General features: G+C 67.8%; 2 protein-coding genes across 2 annotated transcripts; one reads left to right on the top strand and one right to left on the bottom strand.

The window, feature by feature from the left end:
- Positions 1 to 286: 286 nt before the first annotated feature.
- Positions 287 to 4,090, bottom strand: NR0B2 (nuclear receptor subfamily 0 group B member 2). Its single transcript, XM_068159099.1, has 2 exons — positions 2,134 to 4,090; positions 287 to 1,435 (listed from the first exon to the last, which is right to left on the bottom strand). The coding sequence occupies exons 1-2, from the start codon at positions 2,672 to 2,674 to the stop codon at positions 1,155 to 1,157; spliced, it is 822 nt and encodes a 273-aa protein (XP_068015200.1). The 5' UTR covers positions 2,675 to 4,090; the 3' UTR covers positions 287 to 1,154.
- A 123-nt stretch (positions 4,091 to 4,213) lies between these two features.
- On the top strand, positions 4,214 to 15,531 carry NUDC (nuclear distribution C, dynein complex regulator). The gene is made up of 9 exons (XM_068159090.1): positions 4,214 to 4,381; positions 5,163 to 5,240; positions 7,331 to 7,531; positions 8,179 to 8,262; positions 9,014 to 9,127; positions 10,486 to 10,680; positions 11,091 to 11,174; positions 12,487 to 12,605; positions 14,862 to 15,531. Exons 1-9 carry the CDS (start codon positions 4,286 to 4,288, stop codon positions 14,911 to 14,913), a joined length of 1,023 nt encoding a protein of 340 aa, XP_068015191.1. The 5' UTR covers positions 4,214 to 4,285; the 3' UTR covers positions 14,914 to 15,531.
- The last annotated feature ends 899 nt before the right edge of the window (positions 15,532 to 16,430 follow it).

Raw genomic sequence — 16,430 nt, 5'->3', positions numbered from 1 at the left:
CCTGTGGGAATCATCTGGTGAGTCAGGTGGAAAAGCAGTCACGGGGCTGAGGTCAGCTGGGAAGCTGCTGGCACCTTCCAGCAGCAGCAGGAGGCAGGGGGCAGCCTGGCAGTGCCATCCTTCCTGCCCTGGGGTGCTGGGCGTTTTCCCTGGGGGATGTGGCCCAGGAGGCTTTGTGCAGCTGGGCCAGGCAGGGCAAACAGGGAGGCTTTAGGTCTGTTTCCCCACAGCCCCCCCCGGAATTTACCCCCATCCCCTGGCAGCCACCAGCAGCTCCAGCAGCACCTTCCAGCAGGCTAAACATTTACTACAAAAGAAATAATTTACTTTATCTTATATACAGAGCACAGAAATGTTGGCTTAGAAAATACTGACACAGACTCCTGGCAGGAGCTGCAGGCAGGAGGAGAAAGCTCTCAGGTGGGCTCCTGGCTCAGTCCAGGCAGGGCCATGCGGTTCTGCCACCAAAGCAGCTCAGATCAGCACTGCAGCACTCAGCTTGGGCTCCACACAGGCAGAAGCAGGCCCCCAGCTCAAGGTGATGTGCTCTTCATGTGCCCTGCTGTTGGTCTTCAAGGCCCTCTCCAACCCCACGTGCTGTGATTTGCTTGCTCTGGGGGAAATCCCGGTGGGTTTCAGAGAGAGGAACAGCACAACCCAGGCAAGGGAGTGAGGGATGGCTCTGCCCCTCCTGGAGACTCAGGGCTGTAGCCCTCTCGGCGCCTCAGGAGGAGCTTTCATGAGCACAACAGAGCAGGACCTCACCCAGACCTGATCCACAGTGTCTGATCCCAGGGAGCAATCTCCCCAAGCCCTGTGCTGCCCTGGGCCTAAGCACCACGGAGCCAAGCTGCCAGCAGTCACCGGAGGCTGGGCTGCTCCGGGCTGCTGTGGGCTGCTCCGGGCTGCTCCGGGCTGCGCCGGGCTGCAGACGCTCCCTGGCACGGAGACCAGCAGGGGTGCAGCAGGAGCTGCTGGGAAGCTGACCTGGAGCTGTGGCTCCGTGCTCTGCAGCAGCCTGGCTGCGGCCCCAGCCCCGCCGAGGCGCAGCTCCCTGCGCGGTCCGGGGCCGCCCTCGCCGCATGCCCCCTGCCCAGCTCCGTGCGGCGGCTGCGGGCGGGGCCGCGGGGGGCGCCCCCGGGGCCGGAGGCTGCTCAGCAGGCCCCGGGCAGGCTGGGGGCCAGCTGCCCCCCGGCGATTTCGTAGAGCATCTCTGCGATGAGCTCCACGATGTCGGCGTTGCCGATGACAGGGCGGAAGAAGAGGTTGGTGATGAGGGCGGGAGGCATCGACTTGAGGGTGGAAGCCACCAGCAGCAGGCGAGCGAAGCGGCCCTGGTCCTCGGGGTGCAGCGGCTTCAGCACCTCCTGCAGCGCCCTCTGCGCTTCCCGCTGCAGCCCCTCGATGTACAGCGAGGCCCTCAGCCCAGGGACATCTGCAAGCAGAGAGGAGGCTGAGCAGCCTGGGCCGGGGGGAGGAGCCCCTTGGGCGGTCTGGCAGCCCGGCCCCTGCCGTCCCTGTGCTTCCCAGGCTGCCCAGAGAGCTGCAGGTTCCTCATCCCTGCAACCTTTCCAGGTCAGGCTCGGGGGGGCAGCCAGTGATGAAGGAGGCTGGAAAGCAGTCCTGGGTGTCTCCCCCCACCCCTCCCCTTCCCTATGTCGCCAACAGGGTCTCTGAGGTCCAGCTAATGAGATGTGCCCAGTGCTAATGAGACAGAGCTGTCACAGGGCTGCCCTTTATGGGAGGGAGTCATGAAATCCTGGGGGGCAGGCAAAGGGCTCTGGCTTTTGCCACCCTGGCCTCCCCCCCGCTGTGTCCTGGTGCGTGGGGACATGGCCAGTGCTCAGGTGACTGGTCCTGCCCATGCTGATGGTCTCCAAGACCAGAGCACTGTGTTTGCAGGCTGCTTTGGGCAGAAACTGGAACCCAGGAGGCTCCACCTCAACATGAGGAGAAACTGCTCTGGTGTGAGGCTGCTGGAGGCCTGGAGCAGGCTGCCCAGAGAGGCTGTGGAGTCTCCTCTGGAGAGCTTCCAACCCCCCCCGGGCACTGTGCCCCTGGGCAGGCTGCTGGGGGAGCCCTGCTGGAGCAGGGCTTGGACTGGGTGAGCTCCAGAGGTCCCTGGGCACTCACCAGGATTGAAGAGGATGGCTCCCTTCAGGTAGGCATATTCCTTGGGGCTCAGGTCCAGGCTCCAGAAGGTGTTGAGGCAGCACTGCAGCCGCTGCACGGCAGCCAGCGTGGGCTGCGTCCGCTCGGGCTCCTGCCGCTGGCGCTGCCCATCCAGGAGGATCTTCTTCAGCATGCTGGGGGCTGGGGTCTCCATCACCTCGAAGGTCACCATCTCCTGCACCAGCCCCAGCAGGAAGAGGGGCACCCAGCAGCTGTCCAGCAGCAGGAGCTGATCCTCTCGTGGCAGCAGGTGGAAGGAAGGGAGGTTCCCGATGAAGCTGATGGTTTTGACCAGGACGTTGGCGGCGGCCTGGCAGGTGGCGCGGGGGGTGCGCAGGCAGACGGTGCGGCGCTGCTGGCACAGGCAGCCCTGCGGGGCCTGCCCGCGGCCGGCCCGGCCCTGGCTGAGGTTCTGGCTGAGCAGGCTGTAGAGGATGGCGGTGTGCCTGTCCTGCCCGCGGCACTGGCACCTCTCGCACTCCATGGCCCTGCTGCTGCTCATGGCAGGGCTGCAGCCTCCGCGACAGAGAGAGCTCCAAACCCTCTCCCAGGCGCCCCGGGCCGGCTCCCGATCCTCCTCCCTGCCCGAGCGGCGCTGGCGGCTGGGAGCAGCTCTTATAGGGCTGGGTCAGCGCTGCACCACCCCTGGGCAGCCTTGACCGCCTGGCATGGAGCAGCGCCGGCTGCCGGAGCCCGGGCAGCCCTGCCCCCATTGGCTGTGCCCCGCGGGCTCCAGCCGAGCTTTTCTCAATGGGGCTGCGGCGGGCAGGGGCTGTGGGTTGGGCATCTTATCACCATCACCCCAGCAGTATCAACAGGGTCATTAACCTGGGCTGTACCCTGGCACCAAGGCCCCGCTGGCACCGGCAGCTGTCTCACACACAGGGCACTTGTCTGGGGCCTGCCTTCGGCGGCCTTGGAAAGAGCAACCTGGAAGTGGCTTTATCAGAGGCTGTTTGCTTAACCTTGCTGACAGGAGGCTGTTGGGGTGAGGAAGAGGAAGGCTGCGGGGTGCAGCCCCGGCCGTGGCCTCTGGCTCACTTCTCCCCCGGGAAACGGCGCAGGGCAAAGGGCAAGTTCTGCCTTTCACCGGGAACGATCGAGGATTTGTCTCCAGAGCAGCAGAAATGAACTGGGAAGCTGCTGGCGAGGCCACACCTCCCTGCGGGGCTCAGTCCTGCGCCCCTCAGCAGGACGCCGAGGCGCTGAGAAGCCCAGGGCAGGGTCTGGAGCGCAGCTCTGGGAGGGGGAAACAAGGGCAGGACAAGAGGAAAGGTCTTCAGCCTGCACCAGGGGAAGCCTGGGCTGCACCGGAGAACAGCTCCCCCCCAAGCGTTGTCAAGCTCAGGAGCAGGCCCGGGGCAGCGGGGCAGGGCCCGGGGCAGGGGGGCAGGGCCCGGGGCAGGGGGGCAGGGCCCGGGGCAGGGGGGCAGGGGGGCAGGGCCCGGGGCAGCGGCGCAGGGCCCGGGGCAGGGGGGCAGGGCCCGGGGCAGCGGGGCAGGGCCCGGCGCTGGGGATGTGGTCCCCGGGCAGTGCAGTGCTGGACTCCAGGTCCTGGGAGGTCTTTCCCAACCGGAGTGACTCTGTGTCTCCACCGCTGCAGGCACTGATTCCCTGGGGACCGGCGGCAGGGTGAGGGATTCCTGTGGCAGCCAGGGAGCAGCTCCTGCCTCGGGGAGAGTCTAAAGCCGAGCCTCGGCCCGCTAAGGGGCGCGCACCGCGGGGAGCGCCGAGAGACAACCGAGCCGGGCGGGCTCCGGGGGCTCCCGGGCCTGTAGCTCCCAGCGGGGCAGAGCGGGCCCCGGCCCTGCCCTCTGCTCCCCACCCCCCGGCACCCCCCGGGCTCGGGGCCCTCCGCCGAGCTTTCTGGAAGGGCCTGGCCCGGCGGTCGCTATGGCAACGCGAATCCGCGCCTGGCGTCCCGCCTCCTTCCGGCGGATTGGACGCGGCCGCGGCCAATCTGCGCAGAGAGCGGCGCGGAGGGGCGCCGGGATTGGCAGGTGCGGCGAGGCGCGCGCCGGTGCGCTTCCTTTTGCGCCACTTCCGGTTCCGGGTTGCCGGCGCGAGGGGGCTGAGCGGCCGGGGCGGCGGCGGCGGCGGCGGCAGCAGCAGGATGGGGCTGAGCGCGGAGGATGCGGCGGAGCAGGAGGATCGCTTCGATGGCATGCTCCTGGCCATGGCCCAGCAGCACCAGGGCGGCGTGCGCGAGGTAGCGCGGCCGGGCGCGGGATGGGGCAGCGGAAGCCTCCCTGTATTCCCGGGGAGGGGTGGAAGGAGAGGCGGAGCGGGAGCGGGAGCGGGAGGAGCGATCGGAGGTGGGGACGGCCCGGCCCCCCCGGGTCCCGGCCTTCCCGAGGTCCCGGCTTTTCCGGGCAGTGCGCGTGTGGCACGTGTCCTCCCCTCCCCGCCTCCCGGAGCCGCCGCAGCGGCCGAGGCCTGCGCCAGTTAATTACTGTGATGCTGAGGAGGGGCTGCGAGGGGTCCCTTACACGGTCTGGCACCCCCGGCTCCTGCCGAGCCGGGGCTTCCCATGTTGCCCAGGGAGATGGGAGATGCCTCATCCCTGTGAGCTTTCCAGGCCAGGCTGTCTGGGGCTCTGCAGCCTGCTCTGCTTGGGGATGTCCCTGCTGGCTGCAGGGGCTTGCAACGGGATGAGGTTTAAGGTCCCTTCCAACCCCACTCATCTCGGGTGTGGATGCAGCTGTACACACCACCCAAATTCCTGCCTCTGCTCGGGCTGCAGGTGACCTCCACGCTGGCCTGGGAGTCCATTGCTTGCCCTTGGAAGCCACACAAAGGCCTCTGTGGAAGCCTGGACTGCAGGAGCTGGGTCTCCACAGAAGCCTCTGGACATATTCCCTGGGAAGTGCTCCTGGGGCTGATGTCAGTGGGGTCCTGGCACAGGCAGGCAGTGGGAGCAGAGGGAGCAGAGGTGGGCTGGGGTGGGCTGGGGTGGGCTGCTCTCACTGCTCTCTTCCCCTCCCCCCCAGCTGGTCAATACCTTCTTCAGCTTCCTGCGGCGCAAAACTGATTTCTTCACCGGTGGGGAGGATGGAGTAGCAGAGAAGGTAACCCCCAAATCCTCAAACCTTTGTGTCCCCTACCTTCCATCCTCTGGGTCTGTGCCAGGCTGAGACTTGCCTGCCCCTGGTGCTGATGAGACTCACCCCTAAGCAGGGCTGAGGTGAGCCCCCCCGGCTGCCGCCTCCAGTGGCAGTGGTGGCACAGGGCTGGCAGGCTCTGGCCAAGGGCTTGTTTGGAAAGCAAATGTGCCAACCACCCTGACTGAACGGTGACAGACACTGCACTGCTGATAACCCTGAGTTACCTTGTTTGCTCAGCTCAGAGGAAACCCAAAGTCCACAGCTCTGCACCTTTGTCTCAGGGCTGCGGTGCTGGCAGGGGGGGCGGGCTGGGCAGCTGCTCTGGGTGGCCTTGTTGGCAGCCTCAGCATCTCCTGTCCCTGGATGTCTCCTGTCCTGGCTGCCCCCTCCCTGGAGGTGCTCCAGGCCAGGCTGGATGAGGCCTTGAGCAGCCTGGGCTGGAGGGAGGGGTCCCTGCCCGTGGCAGGGGCTCAGAGCTGGATGGTCTCTAGGGGCCCTTCCAAGCCTGCTGTGGCTCTGCCTCAAGCACCAGCTGCAAACTCCAGCTGGGGAGGGCTCTGCTGCAGTCCTGTGCTCAGGCTGTGGCCATGCTGTGCTGGGGAGCAGGCTGCAGCCCCATACGTGCTGCTGTGCACAGCACTGTGCTGTTATCAGGCATGGGGCAATGGCTCTGGCTCCCTGCCTGTGTACTCAGCCTCCCCTCTGAGCAGCACAGCCCCTGGCTTCAGGCCTGGAGAGCTTGGCCCTTCAGAGTGGCAGCACCACCAGAGCCCAGAGGGAGGTCAGAGGCAGAGGTTTGTGTAGGAGGCTGCCCTGGGTGTAAGCCACTGAGCAGTCCCAAGCTTTGTCCTCCCAACAGACCTCAGAGCTGCACTGCAGGGGCTGCAGGGGCTGCAGGGCAGGGACTGCTCAGAAGGGGCTGAGGGACCCTGGTTTGGAGCCAGAGCAGGGCAGGGGTAGGTTGGCTGTCAGGAGGAAGCTGTGCACAGTGAGGGTGGGGAGCCACTGGCACAGCTGCCCAGGGAGGTGGCTGGGCCCTGCCCTGGGGCACTGCAGAGGCTGCCCTGCAGAGGAGGCTGCCCTGCAGAGGAGGCTGCCCCGCAGAGGCTGCCCCACAGAGGCTGCCCCACAGAGGCTGCCCTGCAGAGGCTGCCCCGCAGAGGAGGCTGCCCTGCAGAGGCTGCCCTGCAGAGGCTGCCCTGCAGAGGAGGCTGCCCCACAGAGGCTGCCCCACAGAGGCTGCCCTGCAGAGGAGGCTGCCCCACAGAGGCTGCCCCACAGAGGCTGCCCTGCAGAGGCTGCCCCGCAGAGGAGGCTGCCCTGCTGAGGCTGCCCTGCAGAGGAGGCTGCCCTGCTGAGGCTGCCCTGCTGAGGCTGCCCCGCAGAGGAGGCTGCCCCGCAGAGGAGGCTGCCCCGCAGAGGAGGCTGCCCTGCTGAGGCTGCCCTGCAGAGGAGGCTGCCCTGCAGAGGAGGCTGCCCCACAGAGGCTGCCCCGCAGAGGCTGCCCCGCAGAGGCTGCCCTGCAGAGGAGGCTGCCCCACAGAGGCTGCCCCACAGAGGCTGCCCCACAGAGGCTGCCCTGCTGAGGCTGCCCTGCAGAGGAGGCTGCCCCGCAGAGGCTGCCCCGCAGAGGCTGCCCCGCAGAGGCTGCCCTGCAGAGGAGGCTGCCCTGCTGAGGCTGCCCCGCAGAGGAGGCTGCCCCACAGAGGCTGCCCCACAGAGGCTGCCCTGCTGAGGCTGCCCTGCAGAGGAGGCTGCCCCACAGAGGCTGCCCCACAGAGGCTGCCCCGCTGAGGCTGCCCCGCTGAGGCTGCCCCGCTGAGGCTGCCCCGCTGAGGCTGCCCCGCAGAGGCTGCCCCGCAGAGGCTGCCCCACAGAGGCTGCCCCACAGAGGCTGCCCTGCAGCACTGGGAGTTTGCTCCCTTCTGGCTTGCAGTCAGCGAAGCAGGGTTGGGAGTGCAGGGCAGAGGCCCAGCCAGGGAGCGAGTCTGGGCTGCTCCCAGCGCACAGTGCTGCCTCCCCTCGCTTGGTTACCCCCTGTGTGCTGCTTCCAGCTGATCACAGACACCTTCAAGCACCACAACCAGCTGGCTCAGAGGGAGAGGAAGGAGAGGAAGGCTCGGGAGGAGGCGGAGCGGCGCGAGAGGGCCGAGCGGGCGGCCAGGCTGGCCAGGGAGAAGCAGGAGGCCAAGGAGCCCAGGATCAAGGAGCTGACAGATGAGGAAGCAGAAAGGCTGCAGCTGGAAATCAACCAGGTGAGAGCAGGGCCTGGGCACCTCCTCTGCTGTGTGGAGCAGGGAGGCTGCAGCAGGAGCTGTGCTTCCAGCTGGGGTTAGCCATTAACCACTGCCTGTTTACAAACAGCTGCAGGGGGGCAAGGAGGGGCCAGGCCCTTGGCAGGGCTGTCCTGGCAGGACAAGAGGCAGTGGACACAAACTGGAACCCAGGAAGCTTCAACTCAACATGAGGAGAAGCTGCTTTGGTGTGAGGCTGCTGGAGCCCTGGAGCAGGCTGCCCAGAGAGGCTGTGGAGTCTCCTCTGCAGAGCTTCCAACCCCCCCTGGGCAGGCTGCTGGGGGAGCCCTGCTGCAGCAGGAGGCTGGGCTGGGTGAGCTGCAGGGGTCCCTTCCAGCCCCCCCCCGCTGGGGTTCTGGGGTTCCCACACAGCTCACTTTACCTTTCTGCCTTCAGCAGCAGCCTCTGCCACAGCCAGCAGGGTGTGAGGACCAGGGGAGTGCTCCCCTTGGCTGTTCCACTTCCCTCTAGCACAGCCCTGAGGGCTGAAAATTCCCCCTCAGGTCTGAATCCTGCTCTTTAGCTTCAGCTGAAGAGGCTGAGGCCACCTGGTGTCATCAGCCCAGAGTGCTGCACTGGGCTGAGCCTGGTCCCTCTCTTTTGAACAGAAGAAGGAGGCCCAGGGGCAGCTGAATGGTGTCCCAGGGAACAGCTCCAAGGAGGAAGGAGAATCTCAGGAGTCCAGCAAAGAGGTAAAAGCTCAGCAAGGACACAGAGCTGTGGAGAGAGGCCAGAGGAGGCCACAAGGATGAGCCAAGGGCTGGAGCAGCTCTGAGCACAGGCTGAGGGAGCTGGGGCTGTGCAGCCTGCAGGAGGCTCCAGGGGGCTCAGAGCTGCTGCCAGCACCTGAAGGGATCCTGCAGGAAGGCTGCAGAGAGACTTCTGAGGGGGTCTGAGCCAGGCCCAGGGGGAAGGGTTTGGAGCTGAGGCAGAGCAGGGTCAGAGTGGAGCTGAGGAAGAAGTTTTCAGTGCCAGGCTGCTGAGACTCTGGCCCAGGCTGCCCAGGGAGGCTGTGGCTGCCTCCTGCCTGGGGGTGCTCAGTGCCAGGCTGGATGAGGCCTTGGGCAGCTGAGTCTGGCTGAGAGGTGTTCCTGGGCATGGAGGGGAGCTTGGAGCAGAGGAGCTCTGAGCTCCCTTCCAGCCTGAGCCCTGCTGGGATCCCACTGCCCTTGGGACTTTAGGCCAAGAGCAATCTGAGGACAGCTGTGAGAATTCCTGGGAATGGGAGGGGGGCTCCAGCCTGGCCCTGGCAGCTGCCCAGAGGCTCCCAGCCCAGGGCTTGCTTTGCTTTCTCCTCTCAGTTCTAAGAGCAAAGCCTCCCTTGGGTCTTGTGAGCAGCAAACTCTTGCACCTGAGCTGAGATGCTGAGCCCCAGAGCTGTTGGGGCAAGGGAAGGAGAGCCTTGGCAAGCTGCTTGCTTAACACTTGAGCTTTGTTGCTTAGGAAACAGATGATGAAGAGGAAGATGAGAAGGATAAAGGGAAGCTCAAACCCAACTCTGGCAACGGGGCTGACCTTGCCCAGTACCGCTGGACACAGACCCTCTCGGAGCTGGATGTGAGTCTGGGCTGCCTCAGCCCCAGAGGGGCAGCCAGGGGCTGGGGCAGGGCCAGGGCTGGGGGGCAGGGCTGGGCAGGAGCAGCTGAGGGAGCTGGGGCTGTGCAGCCTGGAGCAGAGCAGGCTGAGGGAGCTGGGGCTGTGCAGCCTGGAGCAGAGCAGGCTGAGGGAGCTGGGGCTGCGCAGCCTGGAGCAGAGCAGGCTGAGGGAGCTGGGGCTGCCCAGCCTGGAGCAGAGCAGGCTGAGGGAGCTGGGGCTGCGCAGCCTGGAGCAGAGCAGGCTGAGGGAGCTGGGGCTGCCCAGCCTGGAGCAGAGCAGGCTGAGGGAGCTGGGGCTGTGCAGCCTGGAGCAGAGCAGGCTCAGGGAGCTGGGGCTGCCCAGCCTGGAGCAGAGCAGGCTGAGGGAGCTGGGGCTGCCCAGCCTGGAGCAGAGCAGGCTGAGGGAGCTGGGGCTGCCCAGCCTGGAGCAGAGCAGGCTGAGGGAGCTGGGGCTGCCCAGCCTGGAGCAGAGCAGGCTGAGGGAGCTGGGGCTGCCCAGCCTGGAGCAGAGCAGGCTGAGGGAGCTGGGGCTGTGCAGCCTGGAGCAGAGCAGGCTGAGGGAGCTGGGGCTGTGCAGCCTGGAGCAGAGCAGGCTGAGGGAGCTGGGGCTGTGCAGCCTGGAGCAGAGCAGGCTGAGGGAGCTGGGGCTGCCCAGCCTGGAGCAGAGCAGGCTCAGGGAGCTGGGGCTGCCCAGCCTGGAGCAGAGCAGGCTGAGGGAGCTGGGGCTGCCCAGCCTGGAGCAGAGCAGGCTCAGGGAGCTGGGGCTGTGCAGCCTGGAGCAGAGCAGGCTGAGGGAGGCCTGCTGGTCCCTGAAAGGAGGCCGAAGGCTGGAGCCAGGTGGGGCTTGGGCTCTGCTGGGGAGCAGGGGACAGGACAAGAAGAAATGGCTTCAGGTTGTGCCAGAGGGTTAGGTTGGGCATGAGGAGCAATCTCTTCCCCTAGAGGACTCCACTGGCCCAGGCTGCCCCAGGGGAGGCTGAATCCCCACCCCTGGAGGGGCAGAGCTGCTGAGGGCCACAGTGCAGCCCCAGCCTGGCCGGGGCCAGAGGCTCCCGAGGGGCTTCTCCAGCTGAGGCAACTGTGTGGCAGGGGGGCAGGGGCAGCAGGGGGGGGCAGAGGGGGGGCGGGGGGCAGCAGGGGGGGGCAGAGGGGGGGCAGGGGCAGCAGGGGGGGCAGGGGCAGGGGGGGGGGCTGAGGCAGCAGAGGGGGGGCAGGGGCAGCAGGGGGGGGCAGAGGGGGGCAGAGGGGGGGCAGGGGCAGCAGAGGGGCAGCAGGGGGGGCAGGGGCCACTGCTGCTGACTGCTGCCCATGCTGGCCCAGCTGGCTGTGCCCTTCAGGGGGGGCTGCAGGCTGAAGGGGAAGGATGTGCAGGTGGAGATCCAGCGGCGCCGCCTGCGCCTCGGCCTGCGCGGGCAGCCCCCGCTGATCGACGGAGACCTCTTCAACGAGGTGAAGGTGGAGGAGAGCTCCTGGCTGATTGAGGATGGCCAGACAGTCACTGTGCACCTGGAGAAGGTAGAGCTGGAGAGGCCAGGAGCCCTCAGACCCTCCTGGGCTGCCCAGGGAGCCGCTGCAGGAGCCCAGGGGAGGCCCCGGGGTGCCGAGGGCGGTGCCGGGCACTCGGCACCTTGGGAGTCGGCCCCGGGCAGCTGCCAGGGCTTGGAGCCTGTTGGTGACCCAGGGAGAGGCTTTGCTGCCTCCTCTGCCCCTTGCTGTGTCCCCTCTGGGCCTCTGCAGCTGCTTGCTTGCAGTCCCATTTGTGCCATGCCAGGCAAGACCTCTGCCCTGCTCCCAGCTTTGCCCTGTGGAGCTCCAGAGCCTTGCTGCCTGGCAGAGGCTGCTGAGGGCTGGGCACTGCCAGGGGCTGATCCCAGCAGCTCTGCCCTGGGGCTGGGACAGAACAGTTGTGCTGCTCCACCCTGCAGATCAACAAGATGGAGTGGTGGAGCAAGTTGGTCTCCACAGACCCCGAGATCAACACCAAGAAAATCAACCCAGAGAACTCCAAGGTGAGAGCTGGGGGAGCCTGCAGGGCTGGGGGGCAGGGGGAGAGGGGCTGGCTTCAGCTGGGGGAGGGAGACTGGGACTGGAGAGGAGGAAGAAGTTCTTTAGAGCAGGGGTGGGGGCAGCCTGGCACAGGTTCCTGCAGGGGGGCTGCCCCCTCCCTGGAGGTGCTCAGGGCCAGGCTGGATGAGGCCCTGAGCAGCCTGGGCTGGTGGAGCTGTCCCTGCCCAGGGCAGGGGCTTGGGACTGGAGGATCTTTGAGGTCCCTTCCAAGCCACTCCCTGAATCTGTGACTAAAGATCCTCACTCCCAGCTCCTGTGCCCAGCACCATAGCCCCACACGGGCAGCAGTGCTGCTGGGACATGGCTCAGCCCCCCCAGAGCTCCAGAGGTGTGGGGCTGGGGCTGGCTCTAGCTTGGGGTGTGCAGAAATCCCTGCAGGCAGGGGCAGCAGGCAGGCAGGGGGCTGCAGGCAGGCAGGGGTCTGCAGGCAGGGGCAGCAGGCAGGGGCAGCAGGCAGGCAGGCAGGGGGCTGCAGGCTGGGGCAGCAGCAGGCAGGGGCTGCAGGCAGGGGCTGCAGGCAGGCAGGGGCTGCAGGCAGGGGCTGCAGGCAGGCAGGGGCAGCAGGCAGGCAGGGGCTGCAGGCAGGCAGGGGCTGCAGGCAGGCAGGGGTCTGCAGCAGGCAGGGGCTGCAGGCAGGGGCAGCAGGCAGGCAGGCAGGGGGCTGCAGGCTGGGGCAGCAGCAGGCAGGGGCTGCAGGCAGGGGCAGCAGGCAGGGGCAGCAGGCAGGCAGGGGGCTGCAGGCAGGGGCAGCAGGCAGGCAGGGGGCAGCAGGCAGGGGCAGCAGGCAGGCAGGGGCTGCAGGCAGGCAGGGGCTGCAGGCAGGGGCAGCAGGCAGGGGCTGCAGGCAGGCAGGGGCTGCAGGCAGGCAGGGGTCTGCAGGCAGGGGCAGCAGGCAGGCAGGGGCTGCAGGCAGGCAGGGGCAGCAGGCAGGGGCAGCAGGCAGGGGCAGCAGGCAGGCAGGGGCTGCAGGCAGGCAGGGGTCTGCAGCAGGCAGGGGCTGCAGGCAGGGGCAGCAGGCAGGGGCAGCAGGCAGGCAGGCAGGGGGCTGCAGGCTGGGGCAGCAGCAGGCAGGGGCTGCAGGCAGGGGCTGCAGGCAGGCAGGGGCTGCAGGCAGGGGCAGCAGGCAGGCAGGGGCTGCAGGCAGGGGCAGCAGGCAGGCAGGGGCTGCAGGCTGGGGCAGCAGGCAGGGGCAGCAGGCAGGCAGGGGCTGCAGGCTGGGGCTGGGCTCCTGTGCTGAAGGCTTTGTCCCTGCAGCTCTCAGACCTGGACAGTGAGACCCGCAGCATGGTGGAGAAGATGATGTATGACCAGCAGCAGAAGTCCCTGGGGCTGCCCACCTCTGATGAGCAGAAGAAGCAGGACATCCTCAAGAAGTGAGTAGCCCTCCCTGGGCTCCAGCCCTGCCCTGGGCTCCAGCCCTCCCTGGGCTCCAGCCCTCCCTGGGCTCCAGCCCTGCCCTGGGCTCCAGCCCTGCCCTGGGCTCCAGCCCTCCCTGGGCTCCAGCCCTCCCTGTGCAGGGACAGCCCCACCAGCCCAGCCTGCTCAGGCCTCACCCAGCCTGGCCTGGAGCCTCCCCCTGCTGGGGAACAGCCTCTGCCCAGAGCCTCCCCTCAGTCTGGGGCCACCCCCCCGGCCCTGTCACTCCAGGCCTCTGCACAGAGTGCCTCCCAGCTCTCCTGGAGCCCTTCAGGGCTGGCAGGCTGAAGGCTTTGGGGGATGTGCTTCCCCCAGCCCTTCCCTTCTGCCACAGACACAGGAGCAGAGCCCTCAGCCCTCCCCCTCTGCACCTCTGCAGCTGGGCTGGGGCTGGCCAGCCCCCAGTGCCTGAGCCCAGGGGGGCAGAGGGGGGAGAGGAAAGCCTGAGCCTGGGGCTGGAGGTGTCTGATGCTGCCAGCTGAGTCCAGAAGGCAGAGCTGGGCCTGGGGCTGGGGCAGGGGCTGGGCCTGGGATCCCTGCTGACCCTTCACACACTTCTGCCTGTTCCCTAATCTCCCTCAGCAGCCCAGATAAGGGCTCCTGCCCCACACCTGCCCCAGGCAGCTGCCTCCAGGCCCCTGCAGCTTTATGGCTTTATGGCTCTGTGGGGCCTGCACACACCTGGCAGGGAGGGTGCCCAGGGAGCTCCCAAGGCCGTTGGGGAAGGTCTGGAGGTAACTGTGGGCCAGGTCCTGTCTCAGGGCTGGCAGGAGAATGAACCCAGCAGCCCTGACCCCCCCTGGGCTTACCTGCAGCAGCAGCAGCTCTCTGTCAGGGTGCTGAGCAGTGTGGGCTGCAGCTCTGCTTCCTTCATGCCTGGCTGGGGGGCTGGCAGCAGGGGGGGCAGCCCTCAGCCAGGGCACTGCAGGCTGGAGCACAGCCTGGCTGGTGAGGCATGGAGGGAAGCTCAGACTTTGGTCAGGCCAGAGGAGGTTCAGTGACATCCAGCTGGGTGCCACTGAGGCTCTCCTGGCTGCTGGGCAAGGTCACTGTGCCCAGAGGGCAGGCAGCAGTGCCATGGGAAGGGGCAGTGCTGTGGTGGCCTCTGAGGGCAGGGAGCAGGGCAGAGGCTGCTCTCAGCTGTGCCCAGTGCCTGCAGCCTCCCCAGGGCTGTGGTTGTGCCCTGTGGTGCAGCACAGGGCAGAGGAGGCAGAGTGCAGCACCCCCAGAGCCCTCTGCTCTGGCAGCCCCAGCCCAGCTGAGCCTCCCTGGGAGCCTGGCACCAGCCCCCTGCTGCTGCCCCTGGCACCTGCTTCCTGCTGCCCCTGGCACCAGCTCCCTCCTGCTGCTGTCCCTGGCACCTGCTCCCTGCTCCTGCCCCTGGCACCAGCCCCCTGCTCCTGCCCCTGGCACCAGCTCCCTGCTGCTGCCCCTGGCACCAGCTCCCTGCTGCCCCTGGCACCTGCTCCCTGCTGCTGCCCCTGGCACCAGCTCCCTGCTGCTGCCCCTGGCACCAGCTCCCTCCTGCTGCTGCCCCTGGCACCAGCTCCCTGCTGTCCCTGGCACCAGCTCCCTGCTCCTGCCCCTGGCACCAGCTCCCTGTCCCTGGCACCAGCTCCCTGCTGCTGCTGTCCCTGGCACCAGCTCCCTGCTCCTGCCCCTGGCACCAGCTCCCTGCCCCTGGCACCAGCTCCCTGCCCCTGGCACCTGCTCCCTGCTGTCCCTGGCACCAGCTCCCTGCCCCTGGCACCTGCTCCCTGCTGTCCCTGGCACCAGCTCCCTGCCCCTGGCACCTGCTCCCTGCTCCTGCCCCTGGCACCTGCTCCCTGCTGTCCCTGGCACCAGCTCCCTGCCCCTGGCACCTGCTCCCTGCTGTCCCTGGCACCAGCTCCCTGCCCCTGGCACCTGCTCCCTGCTCCTGCCCCTGGCACCTGCTCCCTGCTGTCCCTGGCACAGCCCTGGAGACATCCCCTGTGTCCCCATGGCCATGGAGCTGACAAGCTGCAGGTCACAGGCTACCCTCCTGCCCTCTGCTCTGCCCCAGCTGTACCTGTGCCAGCTGCTGGCTGTGAGCAGCCTGCCCCGCCCTGCCCCGCCCCGCCCCGCCCCGCCCCGCCCCCGGCAGGGAGCTCAGCAGTTGGTGCTGCAGGCCTGCAGCCCCAGGCAGAGCTCTGGCTCCTGCTGAGCTCCTCTGCTCCCTGCTCTCCCTGCAGGTTCATGGAGCAGCACCCAGAGATGGACTTCTCCAAGGCTAAGTTCAACTGAGGCCTCCCCTGCGCCCCTGCAGCCAGCCCTGGGAGGGGGCAGCAGCTGCACCCCTGGCTGTGCCCCCTGCCAAGTGCCCCCCCTGAGCCCCTACCCCAGCCTGCAGCTGCAGGAGCTGCTCCTCACCTGTCCTGTGTGCAGCAGAGCAGGAGGCCCCAGCCTGCAGCAGCTGCACTCAGCCCTCTGTGACACTTCCCAGGGGGCAGCTGGGGGCCAAGGGAGAGGCTGAGGCCTGGGGCCCTGGGCCTCCTCTCCTGCCTCTCCAGAGCTGCTGAGCCTCTCCCTGCCCTTCCAGGGGGGCAGTAAAGTGCCCCTGGGGTTGTGCTGCCTCTCTCCTGCCCTTGCTGCTCACTCCTGGGAAGGGCAACACCAGCCTGAGCCCCCCAGATGCTGCAGCACAGCCTCTGCTGCTGGGACAGCCCAAGGGGGAGGCTGGGGGGCTGTGGGCAAGGGAGGGGAGGGGGCTGGGGGGGCTGGGGGTGTCTCTTGCCTCTCTCCTCGCTGAGCTCTGGGCTGGGGCAGCTCTGGGCTGGGGCAGCTCTGGGCTGGGGCAGCTGGCAGCTCTCTGCATGTCTCTCTCTCTGTTAGCTGCAGTGCAAGATAAAGCTCCATGAAGCCCAGGCAGGCTCTGTGGTTTGTGCTGGGGCAGGGGTCCAGGCTGGGCTGGGAGCTGGGGGTGCTGCCTGCACTGCTCAGGGTTTGCTCCCCAGCTGGATGCTGGCAGCCTCCAGGCCCAGGCCCTGGCCCCTGCTCTGCTGGGGGGGTTGGACCAAATGATGCCAGAGGCCCCCTGCAGCCTGGCTGCCCAGGACTGACTCCCCAGCCCTGGAGGGGTTTCAGGGGGGCAGAGCTGTGGTGCTGAGGGCCCTGGGTGAGCCCCAGCCTGGCCGTGGGGCTGGGCTGGAGGATCTGAAAGGGCTTCCCCAAAGCAACTCTGCTGCCCTGGGGGAAGAGGCAGAGGGAGAGCAGAGCCTGGGAGGAGCCTGCCCTGGGCTCTGGTTGGCTGTGGCTGAGCCCTGCAGCACCTCTGGCCTTCAGCCCCAGCGGAACAGAAGGTGTTGGTGCTGCTGGCCCTGGCCCCTGCTGCCCCCCCTGCCCCCTGCAGCCCTCCCCTGCCCCCCTGCTGCCCCCCCCCGCCCCCTCCCCAGGGCCACTCTGCAGCAGCCTTTGGCTCCCCAGAGGCAGCTCTGGGCTGAGCACAAAGCTGCAGCTGAGCCCAGGGCTGGAGAGCACAGCCAGGGCCTGGCCTTGTGCCCAGGGCAGGGACCTTGGGCCCCAGCCCCACCAGCAGCTGTTCCCCTGCCCAGCAGCCTGGGCAGGGCTCTGCTGGAGGCTGCCAGCTGATGAAGGTCTCTCTGCTGGCCCAAGCCTGGGGAGGTGGCTCCCAGGCAGCTGTGGCACTGCTGCCACCAGCTGGAGCTGGCCCTGCCTGGGGCCTGCTCTGCTCCCTGGAAGCAGAACCCTGCTGGCACAGAGGCTGCAGGGAGGGCAAAGCTTCCACAGCCTGCTGGCAGGGG

This window comes from Melanerpes formicivorus, unplaced genomic scaffold (genome assembly GCF_026170545.1).
Source record: "Melanerpes formicivorus ecotype bairdi unplaced genomic scaffold, bMelFor1.0.p_v2 SCAF_45, whole genome shotgun sequence".
Taxonomy (NCBI): domain Eukaryota; kingdom Metazoa; phylum Chordata; class Aves; order Piciformes; family Picidae; genus Melanerpes; species Melanerpes formicivorus.
This window is presented reverse-complemented; position numbering and strand designations above follow the sequence as displayed.